At 61.0% G+C, this 25,355-nt stretch overlaps 1 protein-coding gene across 1 annotated transcript in view; it reads right to left on the bottom strand.

The window, feature by feature from the left end:
- Hmcn2 (hemicentin 2) overlaps positions 1–25,355 on the bottom strand; it is a 120,163-nt gene that overhangs the window by 78,675 nt on the left and 16,133 nt on the right. Inside the window, exons 5-19 of the mRNA XM_042680875.1 lie at positions 20,232–20,403; positions 19,608–19,714; positions 19,084–19,204; positions 16,272–16,535; positions 13,622–13,766; positions 13,182–13,303; positions 10,809–11,081; positions 9,578–9,719; positions 9,019–9,146; positions 8,545–8,658; positions 6,669–6,818; positions 3,556–3,726; positions 3,029–3,124; positions 2,680–2,807; positions 711–855 (exon numbers count right to left, since the gene is read on the bottom strand). Coding sequence (XP_042536809.1) covers positions 711–855; positions 2,680–2,807; positions 3,029–3,124; positions 3,556–3,726; positions 6,669–6,818; positions 8,545–8,658; positions 9,019–9,146; positions 9,578–9,719; positions 10,809–11,081; positions 13,182–13,303; positions 13,622–13,766; positions 16,272–16,535; positions 19,084–19,204; positions 19,608–19,714; positions 20,232–20,403 — 2,278 coding nt within the window. The remainder of the gene's footprint in view (positions 1–710; positions 856–2,679; positions 2,808–3,028; positions 3,125–3,555; positions 3,727–6,668; positions 6,819–8,544; positions 8,659–9,018; positions 9,147–9,577; positions 9,720–10,808; positions 11,082–13,181; positions 13,304–13,621; positions 13,767–16,271; positions 16,536–19,083; positions 19,205–19,607; positions 19,715–20,231; positions 20,404–25,355) is intronic.

Raw genomic sequence — 25,355 nt, 5'->3', positions numbered from 1 at the left:
ATGTGCGTGCACACACACGTGGGCGCGCGTGCGTGCATGCGTGTGGACATGTATGCATCTTCCTCCTGTCCTCCGGTCCCAAGGTGTGTGCCAGGGTCATCCTGCAGTGTCCACGCGTGACGGGTGTGCACCAATGGAGTCCACGCTCCTTCCCGCACATGCTGAGCGTGTGCTCCACGCCCACCGCACAGCAGCCAGCTCTGATGGACAGCAGCTCAGGGGCTGGCTCCTCGGCGCCCGCCACGCCCACCGCCACACCCCCGCCACGCCCACCACACAGGCAATCAGCTGATGGACAGCAGCTCAGGGGCGGGCTCCTCAGCGCCCGCCACGCCCACTGCCACGCCCACTGCCACGCCCGGCTGGGACTCACCTGCCACGCCCACCGCCCCGCCCCGCCCACCGCCCCACGGGGGGGGGGGGACTCACACGCCCCGCCCCACCGGGGACTCACCCGCCACGCCCACCGCCACACCCACCTGGGGGCTCACCCGCCACGCCCACCGCCACACCCACCTGGGGGCTCACCCGCCACGCCCACCGCCACACCCACCTGGGGGCTCACCCGCCACGCCCACCGCCACACCCACCTGGGGGCTCACCCGCCACGCCCACCGCCACACCCACCTGGGGGCTCACCCGCCACGCCCACCTCTACGCCCCGCCCACCGCCCCTCCACGTCCACCGCCACGCCACGTCCGGGACTCACCCTGCACGGCCAGCTTCACGTCCCGGTGCTGGGCGCCGGCCACATTGGTGGCCACGCAGCTGTAGGTGCCCGCGTCGTCCTGCAGGGCGCCGTCCAGGCGCAGGCTGCCGTCTGCCCGCACGGAGTGCCGGCCACCGGGCGGAAGCTGGGGGGGAGAGGGGGGGCAGCTTGAGCCCAGGGCCCCGCACGGAGGCCAAGCGCCTGCCAGGACCGGCCCGCCCAAGGTCGGGGGCCAGGGGCGTGGACACGGTGGCGTGGACACGGTGGCTTTGAGGTTCAGGATCTTCCCCGCCCCTAGATCGGCGGTGCCCTGACCCCATGCGCTTGGACCCCCACCCCACGGCACCTATCAGCCAGAGGACGGGGGAGAAGCAGGGGCTGAGGCCACAGGGCAGGGCGGCTCTGATACCCACGGAGGCCACACTCGACCAGGCGCTGGCAGGCTGCAGGCAGAGGACAGCCCACACAGACACACCCAGCACCGCCCCTTCCAGCCACCCGGTCTGAGAACCTCTGGGGGTTCCCCTCAAAGCCCTGGCCTCCGCAGCCCACCCTGCCACCTGGGCCCGCACCCCACAGCCAGCCTGCACTGCTCAGGCCAGGCCACTAGACCCTAAGGTGTCTGCTGATGGGAGGGAGGAAAGGAGGCCAAGTGGGAGGGGAGGGGGAGAAGGGTGGGAGGGGAAGAGAGGGAGGGAGGCAGGCAAGCAAGAAACCAGCAGTGCTCACTGGGCCAGGCTACTTGGGGCAGAAGGAGAAGAAAGCCAGGCCCTTGGTCTTGTGAAGCTCAGGTTAACACAGGACAGACTTCTAGGCAGCTGTGAATCACGATTCTCACACTTGGCTGCAAACAGCCAACACGCAGGGAGTTTTTAAAACTAGGATTTAGCTGGACGCTGGTGGCTCATGTCTGTAATCCTATTCAGGAGGCTGAGATCTGAGGATGGAGGTTCAAAGCCAGCCCGGGCAGGAAAGTCCCTAAGACTGTGATCTCCAATCAACCACCAAAAAGCCCGAAGGGGAGCTATGGCTCACATCGGTAGGTTCTGACTTAATTAGCATGTTGGAGCCCAACACATTCGTACACGCCTGTAATCCCAGAAATTCTGCTCTGGAGTTGGAGGCAGGAGGGTTGAGAGGTGGAAGCCAGCGCCAGCAAAGCCAGCGAGGTCCTCTCTCAGAAACAAAATAAAAATGTTAAGGAAGAGCCAAGGCTGGGGCAGTCCTATCATCCTAGCTACTTGGAGGGTGGAGATCAGAGGACTGTGGTGTAAGGCCAGCACAGGCATAAAAGTTCACCACTTCAGCCGCACAAGCCTGCCATCCCGGTGAAGAAGGGTACCCCAAATAGACGGATCACAGTCCTAGCCGGCCTGGGTATGAAGTGCGATGCTATCTCCAAAATAATCAATACAAGAAGAGGCTGCTCGAGTGGCTCAAGTGGTAGAGCTCCTGCTTTTGTATGCGTGAGGCCCTGAGTTCAATCCCCCTACTTCCAAAAAAGAAAAAGACAGGGAGGGCATGGCTCAAGTACTAGACCCCTTGCCTAGTAAGCGTGAGGGCCTGGGTTCAAGTAAACTGAAGTAGCAGGGTGTGTTTAAAGCTCTCTAGACAGTAACACTGGCCCTGAGACCAGAACCGGGAGGCGCTCCCAGAAAGCACCCACCCCGCCCGGAAGGGGGGCCTCCTCCACCGGAGGCAGTGCCCCCAACCCGGGTCTTAAAGCAAGGTTGGCCGGCTCTGTCAGGAGCAAAGGCCAGAGAGGCCATGACCTAGACAGCAGGACCAGCAAGCACCCCTGCCTCCCTCTCTCTAGATCCTCCACCGCACCCCTGCCTCCCCTCCTCAGAAACTCCACCCACAGTACCCCTCCCTCCCCTCCCCAGACCCTCCACCCACCGCACCCCTGCCTCCCTTCCCCAGATCCTCACAGGCCGGCTGTCCCCCACCCCAGGAGCCCCCCACTCACAGGCCGGCCAGCCCTGAGCCAGCGCCTCTCGGGGAGGGGCCTCCCCGCCAGGATGACACAAGGCAGCGTCACAGGCTGTCCCTCCAGGACCCGGACCACGGGAGCACTGCTGGCGATCTGCGGCGGCACTGTGGGGAGAGGAGGGTGTGCGCCTCAGCAGACCCCTGTGAGCAGCCACTTGGGGGGTCCAGGCCCACCCTGCAAGCTCTGCAGGGAACAGAGCATGTGTTAGGACGGGTCCGAGGTCTCCCAGGATGCAGAGGATGGCGGCCATGGGGGTCTCCCTGGCTGCCTGGGGCGCGCCACCCCCGCCCCCACCCCGCCCCAGGACTCAGCGCCACCAGCCAACCATGTCCGGTGAGCACGAGCCGCGTCTCCGCCTGGGCCTTCCCGAAGATGTTGCGCGCTTCGCAGGTGTACGAGGCCTCGTGCTCGGGGGCTGCGCCTGAGGACGGGGGGGGGGGGGGGGGCTGACTGCCAGGACCCCCTCTCCCGGCTCCGGCCGCCCAGCCATGGCAGCTCACACCTGCCATCCCAGCCACACCGGACGGAGGCTGGGGAGGCCGAGGGTCCAGGCCGCCTGGGGTGGGGGGCCGCGGTTCCTGAGAACCCATCTCAACAGGAAAAACAAAAAGCTGGGAATGGTGGCATGCACCTGTCATTCCAGCCCCAGCGGGGGCAGAGACAGGAGGACCAAGGCCACGCCCCAAGAGCAGGAGGCCTGGCCCAGGTGACAGCGCCCCCCTGGCGAGCCCAGGTCCCTGGGATCGAACCCCAGGCCAGCCAGCGTGAGCGGGCACGTGGTAGCCATCTTGGTGGGGCCTCTGAGAGCAAGCAGGCGGCCCCCACCCCCGCGTGTGCACCCCGATGTCTTACTTTCAAAGAACAGCATCCCGGAGCGGCGCTGTCCCGTCCCCAGGGCCCGGCCATCCGCGCGACGCCAGGTGACGGTGGGGGGCGGGCGGCCGGCGGCCCGGCACGCCAGGAGGGCGCTCCTGCCCAGCTCTGCTGTCACCTCCTGCGGCAGCTCCAGCAGCCGGGGCGGGTCTGCGGGGAGTCGACCAGCCTGCCTCACCACCCAGCCCCCCTGGGCACCGCCGCTGCACCCCAGATCCTGAGCGCAGGCGCCGGGGCTCGCGCGCTGAGCACCCAGAGGGCTCCAGCTGAGACGCCCTGCAAAGCTCCTCCAGCCACAGGAGCGTGGCTGCCTGGGATTGGGGTTCGCCCGGGGGTGGAGAGTGGGGGACCCCGGCCTCTCTGACTCCCCACCTCTACTTGATCTTTCCTGAGTCACAGGACATTTTGGGCAGGCGGTGAGAGGAAGCACAAGGCACGTCCACTTCCACGGCCACCCCAGAGCGACGTCTCCAGGGACCGGGGTTCCCCTCCCTCCCTCCTCTGCTCCGTTCTTTAGTTGCTGATAGATACGTCTGGACTAAGCACGTGTAGCAATGCCTCAGGGTAAACTCATGCCAGGTGCTGGTGGCTCCCGCCTATACCCCTAGCTTCTCTGGAGGCTGAGATCTGGAGGATCGTGGTATAAAGCTAGCATGGGCAGAAAAAGCCCAGAGGATTCTGGCTAGTAACTAACCAACAAAAAAGCAAGGCTGGAAGCATGGCTCAAGTGGTAGAGCACCAGCCAAACAAACAAGCCAAGTGAGCATCTGAGGCCCTGAGTTCAAGCCTCAGTACCAGGGGGATAAAAAAAGGAATAAATGGAAGATCCTCTCTGCCCTTTGGTCCAGCCACAACGGCCCCGCGGGCCCCCTGCAGCACAGACACCACCCAGCTCAGTCTGGGGCCTGTCCACCATGGAGATCCCTAGCCTCTTAGCACCATGGAAAAAACACCTCCTCTTCGTTCTTTTCGGAAATCCCTGTCCTTCTAGATAACAATGCTGAATTTCCCTGCCGGCCACCGGGGGAGGGAAGTGCCAAGGAGCCCCGCCCCAGAGGAGGCCATGTCTAGCCGTGTCCTCACCCCCACGCCCAGCTCCCTGGCTTCCACCTACGGCAAAGCTGGGGAGCCTGCAGCCCCAGCACCCCCAAAGCAGGGCCCAAAGTGGCATACGTCCCTGGGCAGTGCCCCACATGGGCTGGGCACCCAAGGCAGGGTCTCTGCGTGCACTGATGATGCCACCATGAGCCTGGAGCTCAGCCCACAGCCCCACAAACCCCAGGACCAGCATCTCCCCCCTAAAAAAGGTGCGAAAAGGAAGTGGAGGCGTGGCCCGGGGCAGAGTGCCTGCCTGAGTGCTGGCACTGGCTGAGGACAGCGCTTCCCCGGGTCCCAGCGACACCAGAAAGGCTTGGCGGCAGGAAGCAGGCACGTGCCCACCCAGCCCTAGCCTCTGCCAGCCGGGCCAGGGAGGCCGGCCCACAGCTGCCATCCAGATGGGCCAGAAATCTGATTTCCCATCATCCCTGCCAGCCCGGCTCACCACAGCCCACGGCTGCCACCGCCTCCTCTCTCTGACACGAGGGAAGGTTCCAGAGCCAACCGCAATCCACAAAGGAGCAGGGCCAGTGGGCACACCGGGCTGAGCCCCCGAAGAAACAAAGGCTCAGTGGAGGAGAAATCAGGCCCGGAGCAGAGGCCAGCTCGGCTTCCCCAGAACCTTCTACCCAAAACCTGACAATGGCTTCAGGCCGCAGACCATCCTCGTGTCTCTCCCTCAAGCAGCAGAGACATTTCTGCCCACAAGGAGGCCAGAGGGATGGAGGGGAGGCGAGTTCCCGCTCATCCTGTGAGCTTGGCTCGGAACCTCAGCGGTGTGACCTTGGGAGAGCCACTCTACCTCTCTGTGCCTCATTTCTCTAGCTGTACAGCAAAGAACTATGGCCCCCAGGGCTGCCAAGGGCTGTCTCGCTCCCGGCTGCAGCGGAGGCACTGCCTCTTCCAGGAAGCCTTCCTGGTGCCAAGGTGGCCCGTGACCCCTGTAGACAATGGCTATGTGGGATTCCTTTTTTTTTTTTTTTGTCAGTCCTGGGGCTTAAATGCAGTGCCTAGGCACTGTCCCTGAGCTTCTTTTGCTCAAGGCTAGCGCTCTACCATGTGAGCCACAGCACCACTTCTGGCTTTTTCTGTGTATGTGGTACAGAGGAATGGAACCCAGGGCTTCATGCATGCAAGGCAAGCGCTCCACCACTAAGCCGCCTTCCCAGCCCCTGGCCGTGTGGGATTCTGAGACCCTGTTCCACGCTCTCGTGTGAGCAGTGGTAGGGCAGACACTGCGTCTCACCCACCACCCTGTCCCCAGGAATGAAGAAAGGATCGAATAAATGAATAAATGAGTGAGTGGGTGAGTGAATGAAGTCCAGGGTGCCCCAAGCCTGCGAGGATTCCAGCCCTGAGACAGCCCCCTCTCTGTCAGGGCTAGACCCCACAGACTCAGCTGAAACCAGCCAGGACCTAGCCCCATTCTGGATTGATTCCCCTTCAATCACAGCGGCTCTGTCCCAACTCTGCGTGCCCATGGCTCCCAAGCAAGTCCCAGTGCCCAGAGCCCAGGCCTGGCAGTCGGGCCTCCAGGGATCACAGCGCAGGCCGGGCGCCAGCTGCACAGAGGCCCAGCGCCCCAGTCCGAGCTGGCTGCTCGGCCGACCAGGCCGCATGCTAGTGACCCGGCCTGAGGTTGGCTGTGAGGACTGTTGGGTTGTCTGTCTGTCATCTGTCTGCCTGTTCTCTTGCTATGCATTAGTCTGGAAAAACCCACACGTTCACTGCCAATAGCTACGCGAGTGACCCCCGGGTGGACGATTAAACCAGACCACCCTGGAGGAGACAAGATGGCAGCCCTGACCATGGTGTAGACGGCGGACCCCACGCCAGAACTGCCCGTCACGCCACATCAGGCTGTGTGGCCATGAATGCTTACAGCACCCTGCTTTGAGCCAGTTGGCCCCCCAGCTGGGCCCCGCCCCTCCCACCCTGGAGCCCAGGCAGAGGGGCGGGGCGGGGCCAGGCTGGGCCGGGCCTGGTGCACTCACATCCAACCTCCAGCTGGATCTGAGCAGAGGCGTTGCCCAGCTCGTTGACGGCTCGGCAGGTGTAGATGCCCACGTCCCGCTCCTGGGCCGCTGGGATCCGCAGGGTTCCCGGGCTGGAGCCCTCAGGCGCCAGAATCATCTCCAGAGCCCCTGCAGCGGAAGGGTACAGGGTACAGAGCCGGCCCAGGCGGATGTCCGGCCTCCACGGACACGTGGATCAAGCAAACCAGCTTCCCCTACACCATGGAACTCTGCTCTCCCCCAGGAAGTGAGAGGACATCGACTGCAAAGAAATGCGTGGGCCTGGAGAAAATGATGTCAAGAGAAGTCAGGGGTCTGGAGATGTGGCTCAGTGGTAGTGTTGGCCTAGCATGCATGAAGCCCTGGGTTCGATTCCTCAGTACCACATACACAGAAAAAGCTGTGGCTCAAGTGGTAGAGCGCTAGCCTTGAGCAAAAGAAGCCCAGGCCCTGGGTTCAAGCCCCAGGACTGGCCAGAGAGAAAAAGGCGGGGGAGGGGGGAGGGGGTATGTCAAGCCCAGAGAGACCAATTACATGTGTTTTCTCTCCTGGGTAGATGCTAGTACTAATTTACAGATGTACATGTAAATGCATCCAGACTTGCATGCAAGTGTACACACATGTATTAACTGAAGCATGGTATTTGCAGGGGAGAATTCAAGTGGTGCAATTCTCTAGAAAAACTCACTGTCCAAAAAAAATGAACACCAGGAAGGAAATTGAGAAGTGCAGGAGGAGGGGAGAGGTACGCGAGCGAAGAGAGGAGGTATGGAGTATACGATCATAATGTTCAATGCACATGCAATGAAATTTCTTTTTTGGTTGGTTGTGGGGCTTGAACTCTGGGCCTGGGCGCTGTCTCTCAGCTCTTCAGCTCAACGCGAGCGCTCTAACACTTGAGCCACAGCGCCACTTCCAGTCTTCTAGTGGTTTATTGGAGATAAGAGTCTCAGGGACTTTCCTGCCTGGGCTGGCTTTGAACTGTGATCCTCAGATCTCAGCCTCCTGAGTAGCTAGGATCCCAGACATGAGCCACCGACGCCCAGCTGCAATGGAATTGAACTCTGGGCCTGGGCACTGTCCCTCAGCTCTTCACCTCAAAGCTACGCTCTACCACTTGAGCCACAGTGCCACTTCTGGCTTTTTTTTTCTGCTTATGTGGTGCTGAGGAATCTAACCCAGGGCCTCATGCATGCAAGGCAAGCACTCTACCACTGAGCCACCTTCCCAGCCCTGCAATGGAATTTTTTAAATTGAGGGGAGGGTGGGGAGGGGAGGAGACCAGCAGAAGGGGTGACGTAGATTGAAATGCAATGTACTCAGAAACCGATTTGTTGAGCAGCAACTCCTTTATACAACGAATTAAAGTTAATACAAATATAATTTAATAAATAGTGGCTCCGAGCTGGGCGCTGGTGGCTCATGCCTGTCATCCCAGCTACTCAGGAGGCTGAGATTTGAGGATCACAGTTTGAAGCCAGCCAGGGCAAGAAAGTCCATGAGACTTTTATCTCCCATGAACCATCAGAAAATCAGAAGTGGAGCTGTGGCCCTAACGCAGGGTCAGCGCCCAGGTCCTGAGTTCAAATCCCACAGCTGACAAAAAAAAAGTGGCTTTGGGCAGGTAGAGCAGCCGACACAGAGCCAGGAGTTGGACCGCTGGAACATCTCTGAGCCCAGGGTTGGGGGGAGAAGGGGGGCTGTGACCGGATCCCAGACGGAGGGAGGTCACCGGTGGGGTGCGGCTGGGTGGGACCGGCTGAGGAGCCCTGCGGTGGGAGCCGAGCCCGAGGGCCAGGCTTGCTCTAACCCCACACAGAACCAGGCAGTCCCGGGGGGACCCCCCACAGCGTACCTCGATACCAGATGACCCGGGGCGGGGGGACCCCAGACACCACGCACGCCAGCACAGCCTCTTCGCCCACAGCAGCCAGCACCACGGCGCGCACCGCAGAGGCGGACGGGGGGTCTGTGTGGGGAGGACACGGGGTGTGACACCCCACAGGGCCCCTCCCTGTCCCACCCTGCCCCCTGCCTGCCCAAGCAGCTGGCCCTCACGCCTACCCCAGGACTCTTGCCTGGCCTCTGTTCCTGCCGCTCCCATGGCTGGCCCCTCACCCCCCCTGCACGCCCTGCTCTGGGCTCCTCTGCCTTGGCGGGCACCTTGGTTACCTGTCTGAGGGGTTGTGTCTCCCCACCAGCATATAAGTCCCCTGGACAGGGTCTACATGCTCATTCTTGAGCCCCCAGGCTCACCACAGGTGCCCAGTGTTTGGGGGAGTGGTGGGAAGGGGGGAGACCGCCCCTGCAGCCCCCGTGGCCCCAGTACCTGTGTAGTAGAGGGTAACCGTCTCCTCGTCTGTGCCAACTTCATTCGTGGCCCGGCAGCTGTAATTCCCAGCATCCTCTGGGGCTAAGTCCCGAATGAGCAGAGTCCCCTGGGCGTCCACGCGGATTCTGGAGTTGGGCCACAGAATGTGTGAGGTCCCCGAGGGTGGCGCCTCCGGCTCGTCTACAAACCCGCCGCCATCCCCTTGGACCGCCATCCGTCTGCGCCGCCCTGGGCCCGGCGGGAGCCAGGCGCTTCACTCATCTTCTTGAATTCAAGAGGTTCAGGGACATAAAGCAACTTGCCCCAGGTCACACAGCCCAAACCTCCCAGGCTGGACCCAGAGCCTGAGCTCTGGGTGGGCGGGGCCACACCGGGGACTATCCCCCCACCCTCCTCAGATCCCATCCCAGAGGGCTGTCCTGACTCTCCCCAGGCCCCAGGAGGCAGACGGGGCAGGAGCAGCTCCCCACACAGGTGAGGGGACCTGAGCATCCCGCCCCTCCGCCGATGCCCCCTCCGCCGCCAGCCTGGGGCTCTGTAGCAGCCTCATCCTCACCTGCTGCCTTCCCGCAGGGCGAGGCCCTCCCGGCTCCAGGAGATGTGGGGGGCAGGGAGCCCCGAGGCTGAGCAGCTGACCTTCACCTCCACACCCTGAGAGAAGCTCTGGGATCTGGTGTTGATGCTGACCTTTGGGGCCTCTGCAGCCCAAGGGTGGCGGAGAAGGAGCCGTCAGGGGCGGCCTGGGCCCCCACAGTGCCCCAGAGGGAGGCCTCGAGGGCTAGGACCCCACAGGAGCGTCCCCAGAAACTGGGGACACTGGGCCCCCCCCAGACCACACACACCACACACTCTCATATGCATACATGCGCCCCCATATACACACCACACACACACACCACACATGCACGTTTATATACATGCACACATATGCACACACCATACACATGCGTGCGCACACACATCACACACATGCACGTTTATATACATGCACAGTCACACACGTGCATGTTCACATACACTGCACACACATGCACACTGGCCCCCGCCAGCCTGGGAACTGCAGAGCCCTGCTCGGGGCTGAGCACAGGGGAGGCTTCAGGGCCTCCGCTCTCAGAGCTAGGGACCGTCTCATCTCCAGTGACCTCCCAGGACTGTCCTGGCATTGTCCCTGAACTTAAGGTTCCATTTGTGCATCTGTGCTGCCTACAAGGCTCACAAGCCCCTCCCATGCCCTGGCAGGCATCACTAATGGATCCTCTCCTGCAGAGCTCCTGTGCCCTGGCAGGCATCACTAATGGATCCCCTCCCACAGAGCCTAGGCAGACCCCCTGCATCCTGCCTAGTCAACTAAGAGCCACCCACACAAGAAAAGGGGTCCATCGAAGTCCTGGGGGACCTAGGCCTCACCCAGGCCTTGGAAGTCCCGGGCAGGTATACTTTCCTCTGCCTCCTCCACACAATCTGTGCCACACACATCTGAGTTCTGAGCATTCTGTCCCTGCCCTGTGCACTTACCAGCTAAGAGCTACGTATGGAGTGGAAGGGGGATTAGAGAAGGAGGGGCCCAGTGACATGGGAATAAAACAAGCAACAGGGAAACTGGCCAGGTCTGCAGCAGTAGACACTTAGGTTAGATACTAGCATGAACTTCTCAACAAGGAGAACTGCTAAGCTCTGACTTGTCTGCAGGACCCTCTTTCCCTGAGATCTGAGCCACAGGTAGGTGTCCCGGGCTTCCTGTTGAATGGGGGTAGGAGCAGGGGCAGTAGGGGTAGGAAGAGCCTCACCTCGCACCAGGAGCCAGGTGGATGCCCTCGAGGCCCCGTTGGCGTTGCTGGCCACACACTGGTACTGGCCACCATCACTGGGGACGACGCCCCTGACCTCCAGGGACTGGTCCGCCAGCCGGGAGACCCGGCCCTCGGAGACCGGCAGGACTTGCCAGTCGCGGACCCACGTGAGGTTGTAGGGGTCGTCACTCAGGACGTGGCAGGCCAGGAGGGCCGTCTCCCCGGGGGACACGGTCACGTTGGCACCAGGGCGCAGCTGCGGTGGGGGGTCTGCGGGGACAGAGCGTGAGAGAGCAGCTGTGGTCGCAGCTGGCAGCGCACGCGTGCACATCTGCTCTCCACCGGGCTGCCCAGCCGCAGGGGTCCCCACACCCCACACACACACATAAACCACAGCCAGCCGCAGCTTGAGAAAGCCCTACAGGGCTCTTCACACCTCCGGAGCCAATGACCTCACCCCAGGGAATACAGAAAGCTCCAGAACAGTTGGCAGCACACGAAACTCCTCCACGCCCTCACTGCCAATGTTGAAATGAGACCTCGGCCCGAGGGCGGGAGAAGCCAGGGCCTCGGCCGTCTGCACAGACAGACGCAGGGACACAAGCTGACACCAGGTCTACAGGCCCCAGGGGCTGAGCCATGGCCAGCAGGCGGAGGAGTGAGAGCACAGAGCTGAGTGTGTGGCTCACACCTGTAATCCCAGCCACTCAGGAGAAGCCAGCCTGGGCAGAAAAGCCTATAAGACTCTTATCTAAATAACCAGCAAAGCTGGCACCCGTGGCTCACGCCTGTCATCCTAGCTATTCAGGAGGCTGAGATCTGAGGATCACGGTTCAAAGCCAGCCAGGGGCAGGAAAGTCCAGGAGACTCTTATCTCCAATAAACCACTAGAAAACCGGAAGTGGCGCTGTGGCTCAAGCGGTAGAGAGCTCACCTTGAGCTGAAGAGCTGAGGGGCAGAGCTCAGGCCCAGAGTTCAAGCCCCACGACTGACCAAAAAAAAAGAAAAAAACCCAGGAAAAAGCCAGAGTGGAGCTGTGGCTCATGTGGTAGAGCACTAGCATTGAGCAAAAGGCCAAGCAAGAGAGTGAATTCAAGCCCAGTACTAGCATGCATGCCTACACACACACACACACAGTATAGAAGCGATGATTCCACTTTGGTTAAAATGCTCACACAGAGAAAAGACCTTCAAGGAAGTTAATCATCAAATCATCAAAACACTAGGTCAGAGGGACTGCAGATGGCTTTGATCTGTTTTGTTCTTTTTTTTTTTTTTGGTCAGTTATGGGGCCTGAACTCTAGGCCTGGGCGCTGTCCCTCAGCTCTTCAGCTCAAGAGTGCTCTACCACTTGAGCCACAGCGCCACTTCTGGCTTTTTCTGTGATGTGGTGCTGAGGAATCCAACCCAGAGCCTCATGCATGCCAGGCAAGCGCTCTTCCACTGAGCCGCCTTCCCAGCCCCTTTTTGCTCCTTTCTGTCTCTGTTCTTCCTGCCACGTGCCCGTAGCTCTTTAGAACTCATTTTTTGTCCTTTCCTTTCCTGCCAGGCAGCTTAGGTTTGTGACTTTTATTTATTTATTGGTCAGTCATGGGACCTGAACTCTGGGCCTGGGTGCTGTCCCTTAGCTCATTAGCTCAAGGCGAGTGCTCTACCACATGGCCACAGTGCCACTTCCAGTTTTCTGGTGGTTCATTGGAGATAAGAGTTTCATGGAAGTCGGGCACCAGTGGCTCACGCCTGTCATCCTAGCTTACTCAGGAGGCTGAGGTCTGAGGATCGCAGCTCAAAGCCAGCCCGTGAGACTCTTATCTCCAATAAACCACTTGAAAACCGGAAGTGGCGCTGTGGCTCAAGTGGTAGAGCGCTCACCTTGAGCTGAAGAGCTGAGGGACAGCGCCCAGGCCCAGAGTTCAAGCCCCATGACCCCCCAAAAACATAAAAATAAAAAAATAAAAAAGAGTCTCATGGACTTTCCTGGCTGGGGCTGGCTTTGAACTGCAGTCCTCAGATCTCAGCCTCCTGAGTAGCTAGGATGACAGGTGTGAGCCACCAGTGCCCGGCCAGGTGCCGATTTCATTTTTGAGGCCCTCTTTGGAGCCCGGCAGGGTCATGCAGATGCTTGAAGGACCAGACAGTCAGGGGTGGCCTGAGGGCTGGGCAGGAGACAGGAGACCCACGCTGGGGTTTCCAGCCTTTGTCTAACTGGCACCCCGGCCTGTTGCTGGGCGAAACAGCCCTAAGTGGGGTGGGAAGGCAGAGGCCTGGGGACCCCCGCACTCTAGGTGCGGGACGGCCGCAGCTGGGGCCGATGGGGCCGGAAGCTCTGAGGGCGGGTGGGCGGCGCGGGGCAGGCCCCCGCGTACGGACCTGTGATGACCACCTGGGTCTGTGCGCGGCCGGTCCCCGCCTGGCTGACGGCCGTGCACTGGTACAGGCCCTCCTCCGCCTTGGAGGCCCTCGGGATCTCCCAGCTGCTGTTTCCCGAGGCCCTGGGAAGAACAGGCATTAGAGACAGAGGTGAGGGGCGCTCGCCAGGACCTGTGAGGGGCCGCCGGCCTCATTCCCGCTCTGAAGGGAGACATTCGGTGACCTGAGAAGGCTCTCCAGCCTCCTGCACCCCAAATGTTCTGACCCTAGAGCGGGGTCCCTGTGGGGTGACGGCCCCCCTGGGGAGGCTCAGGACACTCACTGTTCCCCACTCCTGGCCAGGCTGCGGTCCCCAGCTGGCACCCCAGGAACACACCCGCGACCAAAGCCGAGCCCTCCCTCCTGTCCTCCCCCCCCACTCCCCTCCACCCCCCACTCACGGCAGCCGCCGCTCCTCGCCCAGCCTGGCGCCATCCCGCCACAGCTGCAGCCGGAAGGGGAGGGCGCTGTGCACCGCGCAGGACACCAGCAGGGGCTGCCGCAGGTAGCCGTGGATCCTGGGGGGCATGCTCACCAGGGGGGTACCTGCGGGCGAGAACGGGGTTCGGAGCCCCTCCCTGCCACCCCAGGGCCCAGCCTCCAACCCAGCGATGGTCAGGGACCGCCGGAGCTCGAGGCCAGCCAGGCCCCTGCTGGCTCTAAGCCTCCCACCACCCTGGTGAACCAGGCACCGTGCTGCTCTGAGGAACACGTGGAAAGGGCTGCGCGGCGAGCATGTGGAGACTGTGCACGTGGCACTCGTGGCTTACGGGTAGGCTACGTAACACCAGACAGGCCGGGAGGGAGGGACCGCCCCCCACTCCCATTATTGTCTGTAACCAGTCAGTTCTGAAATCTGAAGAAGGGGTCTCCAGGGGTGTGGGTGACTCTTTCTCTCCTTTGCCTGGATGGTTGGTTAAGCCTTTCCATATGTGTATATAATGCCAAGCTCTAGCAGCTTATGCCTGGAATCCTAGCTACTCAGAAGGCAGAGATCTGAGGCTCACGGTTCAAAGCTAGCCCCCATAGGAAAGTCCATGAGATTCTTATCTTCCAATAAACCACCAGAGAGGCCAAAGTGGAGGCATGATGCAAGTGGTAGAGCGTCAGCCTTGAGTAAAAAAACAAAAACAAAGCCAAGCAACAGGGCCAGGCCTTTGCCACGCATCTATCATCCTAGCTACAGCAGAGGCTGAGATCTGAAGACCAAGGTTCAAAGCCAGCCTGGGCAAAGAAGTCTGGGGAGACTCTTTATCTCCAATTAAGCTGTGTGCCACGTGGCTCAAGTGGTCCAGCTCCAGCCACGAGCAGGTAAGCTCAGGGACAGCATCCAGGCGCCTGCGTTCAAGCCTTAGTACTGACACAAAAATAAAAATTAACAAAAAATAGCACGATGGGAAGATGGTTGTGAACACAAAGTTCACACACATTTTTCTGAGATAAGACAAGACTTCAAGGCAGCCTCACAGCTTGTGATGAGTCCCTTGGGGCCTGCATTGGACACCAGCCCCTCCCTGCCTGCCCTTGTCAGGGGGTGACACTCTTTCCCTAGCTGTTGGAATTGCTTCTGTTAGGGATGTCTGAGAAATTCCCGTCTCCCAGGTCAGCTGTGGCCCTGGGGTGCGGCCAGCCCCCCCCCCGCCCCGTTCCCTCCCCATCCTCCCTAGAGCAGCAAGGAGCCAGTGAGATGCTCTAAGCGTGAGGCTATGTGCTGGGCCTCCACAGAGTACGAGCTGGGGCGGGCAGGGCGGTGACATCACATCGCAGGCTCCCCTGCCATGTCCCCAGGGAGAAGGCGGTTGGACTAGCCAGCCACGTCCTCAGCTGTGCTTTCCGTGAGCTGGGGGACCCGGAAACCCCAGGCCTATTCCCAAACCCAGAGCCTGCCTCCGGCTCTAAGGCAAACCCCCAGCTTGGAAACCCGGCAGGGGTTAAACGCTGCACGGCATCCTCCCTCTCTGCTCTCATGCAGACTGGCTGTGCTCCAAAGCCCTGGGTGCACCAAAGGATGGAAGGAAAATGGGGAGGGGGCACTCCATGGGGTGCTGAAATTCCTGAAAGATAAGAGCTTCCTGAGGGAGTTGGGGGGGCAGTGACCTCGGGACACACCCCCAGAGCCAGCAAAAGCATGACCCAGATGGGGTCAGACGGAGAGGCTCCATTTCTCCTCTGGTGATGTAAGGGTAACAGTGGCTGCCCAGCCTGGACAGCCATGTCCACAGGACCACGGCCAACTCACAGAGCCCTCAGAGCATCCCTGAGAGCTGGGGGGCACGGGGAGCTCTGTCTCCTCATCAAGACACCCCAGCACTTCCTTGAGGAGGAATCTCAGCAAAGAGCCATCCGCTTCAAAATGGAGACAAATGCGTCCAAGGCTAGGAGATTTATCTCCAATCAACCAGCAAAAAAAGCCACAGTGGATGTGGCAGAGAGCCAGCTATGAGTGCAAAAGCTGAACGAGAGCAAGAAACCCTTGAGTTCAAGTCCGAACACCATGGTGGGGGACAGCCAGAGGGATGGATAAACATGAATAGATGGCTGGCTGGCTAAATAAGCGGACAGGTGTAGAGCTCAATGGAGGGATGGACAGATAGATGGGTGAACAGATGGACAGATGCCTAATTGGATGCATGGAGGCACAGACAGACGGATGCGCGGATAGATGAATAGACAGATGCATGCATGCGTGGATGGACATACATAAAAAGCTAACTGGCTAGATGAGTAAGTGAGTGGATGGGCAGATGGACAGACGCATGGGTGGATGAATTCATGGATAGATGGACAAATGAATGGGTGGATGGACAGGTGGATAGGCAGATACACGGAGGGAGGGATGGGTAAATGGAAGGATGGATGGTGGAAGGAAGGAAGGAAGAAAAGATAAAAATGACCTTGAGCTAAGGACCTTATCTAAGTCATTTAGTATATCTTAGAAGCTTGAAGACTCTAGCCTAAGCAGAGAAGGCCTCCAGGAAGACGTCCAGGCCTGCGTGTGCACATGCACACGCATACGTGTACCAGAGTGCTGGGGACAGAGGTCACACTCACCGGAGTCTGCCCCGCTGTAGGAAACTCCGGAGACTCGGACCAGGGGGCTCCCTGTGTGGTCTTTGCCCTTCACCTTGAGGTAGAAGCGTTCCTGGGGGGCATGGAAGGAGGGCCCACCCCACAGCTGGTGGGTGGACTCATTGGACAGCAGCTGTGTGGGCAGCGTCAGGAGGGTCCGTCCTGAGCTGTGGGCCAGCTCCACGGAGTCCAAGTGGCCGGACGCCTGCAGGCCCGTCGAGTTGATCAGCAGGGAGATGGGCACGCCTGGGGAGGGAGGGCGAGGGTCAAGCAATGGCACTGACCAGGGTTCTGAGACCAGGCCTCAGAGACTCTGCTGACCGGCCCTCCCCACACGCCCGCCTTCGCCACCCGGTGCCCTCCACTGCTGGGGGGGGGGAGCTTGCCCTCCACTGCTGGGGGAGGGGCTTGCCCTCCACTGCTGGGGGGGGGAGCTTGCCCTCCACTGCTGGGGGTGGGGGGAGCTTGCCCTCCACTGCTGGGGGTGGGGGGAGCTTGCCCTCCACTGCTGGGGGTGGGGGGAGCTTGCCCTCCACTGCTGGGGGTGGGGGGAGCTTGCCCTCCACTGCTGGGGGTGGGGGGAGCTTGCCCTCCACTGCTGGGGGTGGGGGGAGCTTGCCCTCCACTGCTGGGGGTGGGGGGAGCTTGCCCTCCACTGCTGGGGGTGGGGGGAGCTTGCCCTCCACTGCTGGGGGGGAGCTTGCCCTCCACTGCTGGGGGGGGAGCTTGCCCTCCACTGCTGGGGGGGAGCTTGCCCTCCACTGCTGGGGGAGCTTGCCCTCCACTGCTGGGGGGGGAGCTTGCCCTCCACTGCTGGGGGGGGGCTTGCCCTCCACTGCTGGGGGGGAGCTTGCCCTCCGCTGCTGGGGGGAGCTTGCCCTCCACTGCTGGGGGTGGGGGGAGCTTGCCCTCCACTGCTGGGGGGGCTTGCCCTCCACTGCTGGGGGTGGGGGGAGCTTGCCCTCCACTGCTGGGGGGGGCTTGCTCTCCATTGCTGGGGGAGCTTGCCCTCCACTGCTGGGGGTGGGGGGAGCTTGCCCTCCACTGCTGGGGGTGGGGGGAGCTTGCCCTCCACTGCTGGGGGGGGCTTGCTCTCCATTGCTGGGGGGGGCTTGCCCTCCACTGCTGGGGGGGGAGCTTGCCCTCCACTGCTGGGGGGGGAGCTTGCCCTCCGCTGCTGGGGGGGAGCTTGCCCTCCACTGCTGGGGGAGCTTGCCCTCCGCTGCTGGGGGGGAAGCTTGCCCTCCACTGCTGGGGGTGGGGGGAGCTTGCCCTCCACTGCTGGGGGAAGCTTGCCCTCCACTGCTGGGGGGGGAGCTTGCCCTCCACTGCTGGGGGTGGGGGGAGCTTGCCCTCCACTGCTGGGGGGGGAGCTTGCCCTCCACTGCTGGGGGGGGGCTTGCCCTCCACTGCTGGGGGGGAGCTTGCCCTCCGCTGCTGGGGGAAGCTTGCCCTCCACTGCTGGGGGTGGGGGGAGCTTGCCCTCCACTGCTGGGGGGGCTTGCCCTCCACTGCTGGGGGTGGGGGGAGCTTGCCCTCCACTGCTGGGGGGGGCTTGCTCTCCATTGCTGGGGGGGGCTTGCCCTCCACTGCTGGGGGTGGGGGGAGCTTGCCCTCCACTGCTGGGGGGGGAGCTTGCCCTCCGCTGCTGGGGGGGGGAGCTTGCCCTCCACTGCTGGGGGAGCTTGCCCTCCGCTGCTGGGGGGGGAGCTTGCCCTCCACTGCTGGGGGTGGGGAGAGCTTGCCCTCCACTGCTGGGGGTGGGGGGAGCTTGCCCTCCACTGCTGGGGGGGGCTTGCCCTCCACTGCTGGGGGGGCTTGCCCTCCACTGCTGGGGGGGCTTGCCCTCCACTGCTGGGGGGGGGCTTGCTCTCCATTGCTGGGGGGCGCTTGCCCTCCACTGCTGGGGGTGGGGGGAGCTTGCCCTCCACTGCTGGGGGGGCTTGCCCTCCACTGCTGGGGGGGGCTTGCTCTCCACTGCTGGGGGGGGCTTGCTCTCCACTGCTGGGGGGTGGCTTGCCCTCCACTGCTGGGGGGGAGCTTGCCCTCCACTGCTGGGGGGGCTTGCCCTCCACTGCTGGGGGGGCTTGCTCTCCACTGCTGGGGGGGGAGCTTGCCCTCCACTGCTGGGAGGGGGCTTGCCCTCCACTGCTGGGGGGGGGCTTGCCCTCCACTGCTGGGGGGTGCTTGCTCTCCACTGCTGGGGGGGGCTTGCCCTCCACTGCTGGGGGGGGAGGGCTTGCTGCTGTCCCTGGTGCTGAAACACCATTGCTACATCCTGCTTTCCCCTGGCAGATCAGGAAGGTGGTGTGTCATCCCACCCTCCCTGTTAACAGCGGCCTCCAGGGATGGCCTGGGATACGTGGACACCCCAGCCGAGGCCTCGGACAAGCCCAGCCTCTCTCCGTGCTCAGCTGTGCGTCCTTCGCTTTTCTGTCCTGCTGGGAAGGTGCACTTTGCACACCAGCAGAGCTGGACTCGGCGCTCATCCTTCGCCTGGCTGGCCTGCGACCCTGGGTCAGGCTGGGCCTCCCTTTGCAGACGGCCATCTTTCCCTCTCAGATCCCAACTACTAGGAGTCTGTGGGTGTGATCAGGTGGCTGAATGCTTTTCTTTTCCTTCCTTCCTTCCTTCCTTCCTTCCTTCCTTCCTTCCTTCCTTCCTTCCTTCCTTCCTTTCGACAGCCACCCACAGCCAGACCTGCCCCCACCCCGCTGCCGCTGCAGGCAGCTCGGCACTGTCTGCAGGGTCAAGGGCATGGAAGGTCAAGCGCACAGAGGTCAAGGGCACGCACCTTGCAGGGGCCACTCGATGGTGTGGCTGAGGTCCAGCGAGGGCTGCGTGGAGAAGCCAGCTCGGAAGTCGATGTCGCTGATGCCTGTGATCCTCACGGAGTGGCGGCCACTGCTGTAGACCTAGCACAGCCGCGGCCTGGTCACCACAGCATGGGACCCCCGGACCCCAGGTCCAGGGCAGGAGCCTCTGGCCCGGCCTGGTCTCCCCCACGCTGGCACGGCCCATGCTGGCATGTGGCGTTCTGTCTACGCCGGCGCACGGGCAGCTCCCCGGCTCCCACAGGAGAACAGATGACCCCACCGCCACCCACCTTCACTCTGGAGGCTGCTCAGCCTCTCAGCGCTCCCCTGCATGGTGGGTCCCCATCCGTCCCCCGCAAGTCCAACTTCCAGCCTTGTTTTTCCCATTGGAAACTTTCTTGAAGGTTCCCTAATCCAGCTCAAACTGGGATGGACCTCCACCGGGTTGGACCGGTTGCTATGGTAACGCCCCCTCCCGTGCCCCTCACACTCCCTGCTGCACCTTGATGGACCAGAGCCCCGGATGCTCAGGCTTGAAGGCCACGACCCGGGCTGAGTCGGGAATGTTGAGAAGCACGTTGAGGCCCTCGTCCTTCTGCAGGATCCTCCCTGTGGAAGCCGGGGTGCTGCTCAGCCCCCAGCACCCTCTCAGGGTCCTAGGGGTCCCAGCCTGCCTCTGGGAACCCACACAGCTGACAGAGGGTAGGCATTTGGGTCCTGCTGCTTCATGGCCACTGGCCTCACCACTTCCTGGCACCCCTGCTTCCTATTTCTTTTCTTTTTTTTTGGTGGGGGGGTCGGTCGTAGGTCTTGAACTCTGGGCCTGGGCGCTGTCCCTCAGCCTTCAGCTCAAGGCAAGCGTTCTACCACTTGAGCCACAGTGCCACTTCCAGTCTTCTGGTGGTTTGTTGGAGATAAGAGTCTCACGGACTTTCCTGCCCAGGCTGGCTTTGAACCGTGATCCTCAGATCTCAGCCTCCTGAGTAGCTGGGATGACAGGCATGAGCCACCAGTGCCCGGCCCTGCTTCCTATTTCTGGGCCTGAAGGCCCCGCAGCCCTGGGTCTCTTGGTCCCGCCTCCCGGTTCCCCAGTTCCATTTCAGGCGCAGGATGAGGAAGCACCTACCCAGCGGGTCCCTGACTTCGATGTGGGGCCCGGGCCCGCTCAGGGAGATGGTGACCTCCTTCAGGCTGGGGTCAAAGGGGACACGCCAAGTGTGCTCGCCCTCCTCCTCGTGGTCAGTGGACAGCAGGTGCACCTTGGAGGCCCGGATCTCCGACTCCACCCACTTCAGCACCTGCGCAGAGGCGGGGTGAGACGTGGAGGTCAGCCCGGCCACTGGCGCCCAGGACTGGGCCCCTTCAGACAAGCCGTCCAGGTCACCCAAGGCCATCCACTCCACTGACCTCCCCTGGGCCTGAGTCACACACCAACCTCCTGTGGGTGCCCAGCTGGGATGCATGAATGGCAGTGCCCAGCAGATTCAGCCTGGGGGAGGAGTGGGAGCTTGGGGCACCTCCACCAGGAAGCCCTCTGGAGTAAGCCCCAGGACCTGGAAGACCGCCCCCCCTCCCCGGCCCATGCAGCCCATAACAGCCCCCAGGGTGGGTGCTCAGACTGCTCCCAGCAGAGTGCTGACTCTCCACAGGACCAGGAAGTCCTGCCAGGACAGAGGTCTTCTTTTGTAACCAAACATAAACCAAGGAAAAACCTCAACAGGAAATCTGAATGAGCAATATCAGGGTAAACACTCCAGACAGTAGATGACAGGTAGCAAATGACAGTGATCGACGGCGATAGACAGGTGATGGACGGATGGAAGGATAGGTGATGGAAGAACTGGCAGACAGATAATGATGGCTAGATGGACCAGCATATGGATGGATAGATAGGTGATGGATGGATTGGCAGAGAGCTAGCTAGCTAGCTAGACAGACAGAGGGACAGATGGGTGGATGGCAAGATATGGATGGACAGGTAGACAGGTGAGGGGTGGATTGGAAAATAGATCAATAGACAGAGTGATGGATGGATGGACAGACAGATGGTAGGTTATGGATGGATAGGTAGATAAGTGATGGATGGAGAGATGGTTGGATGGACGGATAGGTGACAGATGGATAGGTAATAAATAGACAAAAGCAGTGCTGTCCTTCACATCAACGATCGCCGCTAGCACCATGTCTGGGTTTCTGATCATTCCCCACTAGGGCTCCCGGGGAAATGAGGGCAGCAGACAACTTATAAAGTAAGCCTGGAGACTATGCTTCCATAAAGCAAAGAAGAGCTCAAAGACAAAGGAGGATACGCCAAAGGAAGCTCCCCTCGCCTAAAGCTGAGATAACCGAGACCTGAAAGAATAGCTAGAAACACACTGGGTAGTGGTGAAGGGGGGAAGGAGGGAGGGAGGGAGGGAGGGAGGGAGGGAGAGAGAGAGAATTCCAACAGTAACAGCTGCCTCTCCTCCACTGACTTGCTCACTCAAGGAGCTCAGCATGGCTGCCCAACCCATGAGATGAAAGCCTGGTGGGGAACGAGGCGCCACAAAGAGCCAGCGCCACCCCAGACACACGAGCCACAAAGGGAAGCGTGGCCCCCGCTCAGGGCAGAGCTGCCCGTCACCACTGACGCGCAGCAGTCGGTCACGGTCACGGCATTACCGCCTCACCCACACTCCCTAGGTCTTTTAGCTTTGGTTATTTATTTTTAAAATTAGATCCCCACCATCCTCCTGATTGCATTTCCCAAGTAGCTGGGATGACAGGCATTGGCCACCACGCCCAGCTTTTATTGGTTGAGATGGGGTCTTGCAGACGTTTTTGCCCAGGCTGGCTTTGAACTGTAATCCTCCTAGTCCTCGTATCCAGCAGGGACAGGCGTGGCTGTGGCATCCTGAGCCCAGTGCCAGTGTGCCTGAAGGGCTTGCTGACTACCAGCTGACCAGCCAGGCCTTTACCCCAAGCCGGGGTAGGCCGGGAATGGGGCAAGGGAAATGCTCAGAGGCACCCTGGGAAAGAATCAGAAGAGTCCTTCTCCATTCGCAGTGTCATAAAAAGAGGAGTGGGGTCCAGACTTGAGCAGACTTAGACGTAGCTACCCACTTCATTAAATCCTGATCTGATGAAATCTACTATAAACACCAGGTGCCCGGGGCTCGCGCCTGTCAGCTTGGCTCCTCAGGAGGCTGAGATCTGAGGATCACGGTTCCAAGCCCGCCTGGGAAGGAAAGTCCTAGGAGACTCATCGCCAATAAACCACCAGAAAGCCAGAAGCGAAGCTGTGGCTCGAGGTGGTAGAGCACCAGCCTTTAGCAAAATGCTCTGGGATAGTACCCAGGCCCTGAGTTCAAGCCTCAGAACAGGTACACACATAAAAAATAAAGCACTGAATCGAGTGAGTGGCTTCACTCTTGTAACTACCGCAAGTCTTTGGAACTCTTCATAGTGATTCACTTAAGTGACAGTCATTTGAAAGTGACAAGTTCGCCATGACTCTTGACAGATGCCTGAGCAAGGCCAGGAGTATACAGCAGCTTGCTGACCTAGCCAACCAGAAATAAACTCATTCTGTTCGTTTCAGGAAGGAATGCTTAGACGTTAGCCCTGGGGATTGATTAGCAATGCCTGCCTTGGATACGGTTGGACTGTGGTGCCTTGCGTGCTACCCACTGGCCATCCTGGCTCAAAACTCGCAGTTGTCCGTGTGACCTTTGCCCACCATGTGATCTTCCACACAAGGGAAGAAGAGGAAGCAGCTGGAAGATTTGCCTGAGATTCAGGAATCGGATTTGTTTTTGCTCACACTGAGCTAGAACATATGTGGCAAGATTTCATTCATCATGGGACAAGAATTCAGTATTCTGAAAGCTTGCTTGTTTTTCTTAATACTTTGGAGCTACTTCATTCTTTGTCATTTATTTTTGCCTAGCTTTCTAAGTAATGTGTCTGTTGAAAAGCCGCCCCCCCCACCCCCCCCTTGGCTTGGCCAAGGACTGGGGACAAACTTCTCCATCCATACAGAGGGGAAGGAAAGCGGCAGCACCAAGGATTCCCAGCTGGAGAGACAGACGGACAGACAGACCAGCCGCAAGGGGAAAGTTCAGAAAGCAGAGGGGCAGCTCTGGGAGCTCTGTGTGCTCCCTCTGAGCCTCAGGGAGGGTCAGGAAGGAGTCATCAACCCGCAAAGCTCCCGGGAGGCAGGCAGTGGCAGCCCCAGCCCACATCTCCCTGTGCGTCCCTGGCTACTGTGTCGCAATGTCGCTGCTCGCTGCTGTGCCAGGCTGCTGTGGAGGAAAGCCGCCCAGCGGCTCAGGCGGTCACGGGACCTGAACCCGCGACCCCACGGGCCCTGGCGTGCCCCCCCCCCTGCCCTGGGAGCGAGCCACTGGCCCACAGCACAGCCAGACCTCCTCTGTAGGGCCAGTCTGGGGGTCAGGGCCTCCAGGAGCCCAGTGTGGAATGGGGGAGCCCTTGGAGCAGAGAGCCTTCATTAAGCAAACACAATGTTTATTTAGAGACAATGGCTCTCAGATGTGAGCCTGGGCGCTGGGCGGGAGGGAGGGAGGGAGGGAGGGAGGACGGGAATCTGGCACTGCCGCCAACCAGATGGCTGCTGCTGGACTCTCCTCCATGGCAGATAAATCATCCCCAGAACCTCACCCAGGACACGGCCGGCCGGGGCAGCTGAGGAGAGGGGAGCGAGACAGACGCCAAGGGCGCTGCGTGGGGCTCAGCCACAGATGGGAACACGGAGGCCCCAGCTGCAGGCTGGGAGCCCCGGGGGGGGGGGGGGCGGGGGGCGGGAGGGGGGAGGGTCCTGCCCCTGGTCAGCTGAGGGATCTCCCTAACTCTCCCTGGCTGAGAATGCCTTCCAGAGAGCCCCCCCCAGCAGGATAGCCTCAGGACTCCACCCAGACCCAGAACCATGGGGGCTGGGAAGGGGGAGGGGGGGAGAGGGGGAGGGAGTCCATAGCTAATTCTCACCATGGCTTCCCAGAGGCCAGGGTGTCCTGGCCACCGCCTCTGGGGGTACAACTGTGCACAAGGGGAGATCTCACATACACACGTGCACGCGTGCACACACGCACACACGCACGCACACACATACACACAGCAGCTAAGTCCCCAGCCAAAGGGCTTTCCACACACAGGTACGCGGACCGCACTTCTGCCTTCCTGCCCAGGAGCCCAGGCCTGAAGCACACCCCCGCCCGCCGGCCCCTGGGAAGGGTCCAGGATGAGGTCAGCACTGGGCCCCTCTGGACCTGCTAATCACAGCCACCTGGCAGGAGCCTCGCCCCCACCCCCGCCCCCGCCCCCACCGTCCCAGCAGCCAGCACCCTCCCCACCCCTCCCTCCCTGAGCCCCGCTGATGGCTGAGCTGTCTGAGCCCAGTGCTCTGTACCTGCTGGGTGGACAGCTCCCAGAATGCAATGCAAGGCGGGAGTAGTCCTAGGGGACCGAGGGTAGCCACAGCCCAGTGGTCCCTAAAAAGACAGGGGTCTTGGGGGGAGAGGCTGCAGGAGGAAGGGACACACCCAGCCCTTCGGCCCCTTCCCCCTCTCCATTGTCCTTTACATTCTTTTTCAGTGGTGGGGGTACTGGGGTACTGGGGTACTCAGGATGTGGCTCAAGACTGGGTCTCTACCACTTGAGCCACAGCTCCACTTCCAGCTTTTTGGTGGTGACTGATTAAAGACTCTTGAAGGACTCTCCTGCCCGGGCTGGCTTCGAACCATGATCCATAGATCTCAGCCCCCACCATGATCCCTAGATCTCAGCCCGAGCAGCTAGGATGTCACGCGTGGCTGCTGGCGCGCTGCTGTCCTTCACCGCGTGTGCAGCGGGCGGGCGTGGGCCAGAGCCCGAGGAGGAGCGGGAGTTCTTGGTCTACGGAAATCTGAATGGAAGCGCTCACCATTTGGGCAAATGTTGCCTGTCCCTGCACACAGATGGCAGGAGCTCTAAGTTTTCTCCACACACACACTGCGCGCACACACACACACACACATGCACACACACTGCGCACACACCACACAAGCACACACACTGCGCGCACACACACTGCGCACACACACAGCGTGCACATACCACACACACATGCACACACACGCCACACATGCACAAACACTGCGCGCACACACACATGCACACACACTGCGCACACACACACTGCACGCACATACCACACACACTGCGCGCACACACACACACACGCACACACACTGCGCACACACCACACAAGCACACA

This window comes from Dipodomys spectabilis, unplaced genomic scaffold (assembly GCF_019054845.1).
Source record: "Dipodomys spectabilis isolate Male_0828 unplaced genomic scaffold, ASM1905484v1 ptg000067l, whole genome shotgun sequence".
NCBI lineage: Eukaryota > Metazoa > Chordata > Mammalia > Rodentia > Heteromyidae > Dipodomys > Dipodomys spectabilis.
The sequence above is the reverse complement of the archived record's forward strand: the minus strand, read 5'-3'. Positions and strand labels throughout refer to the sequence as shown.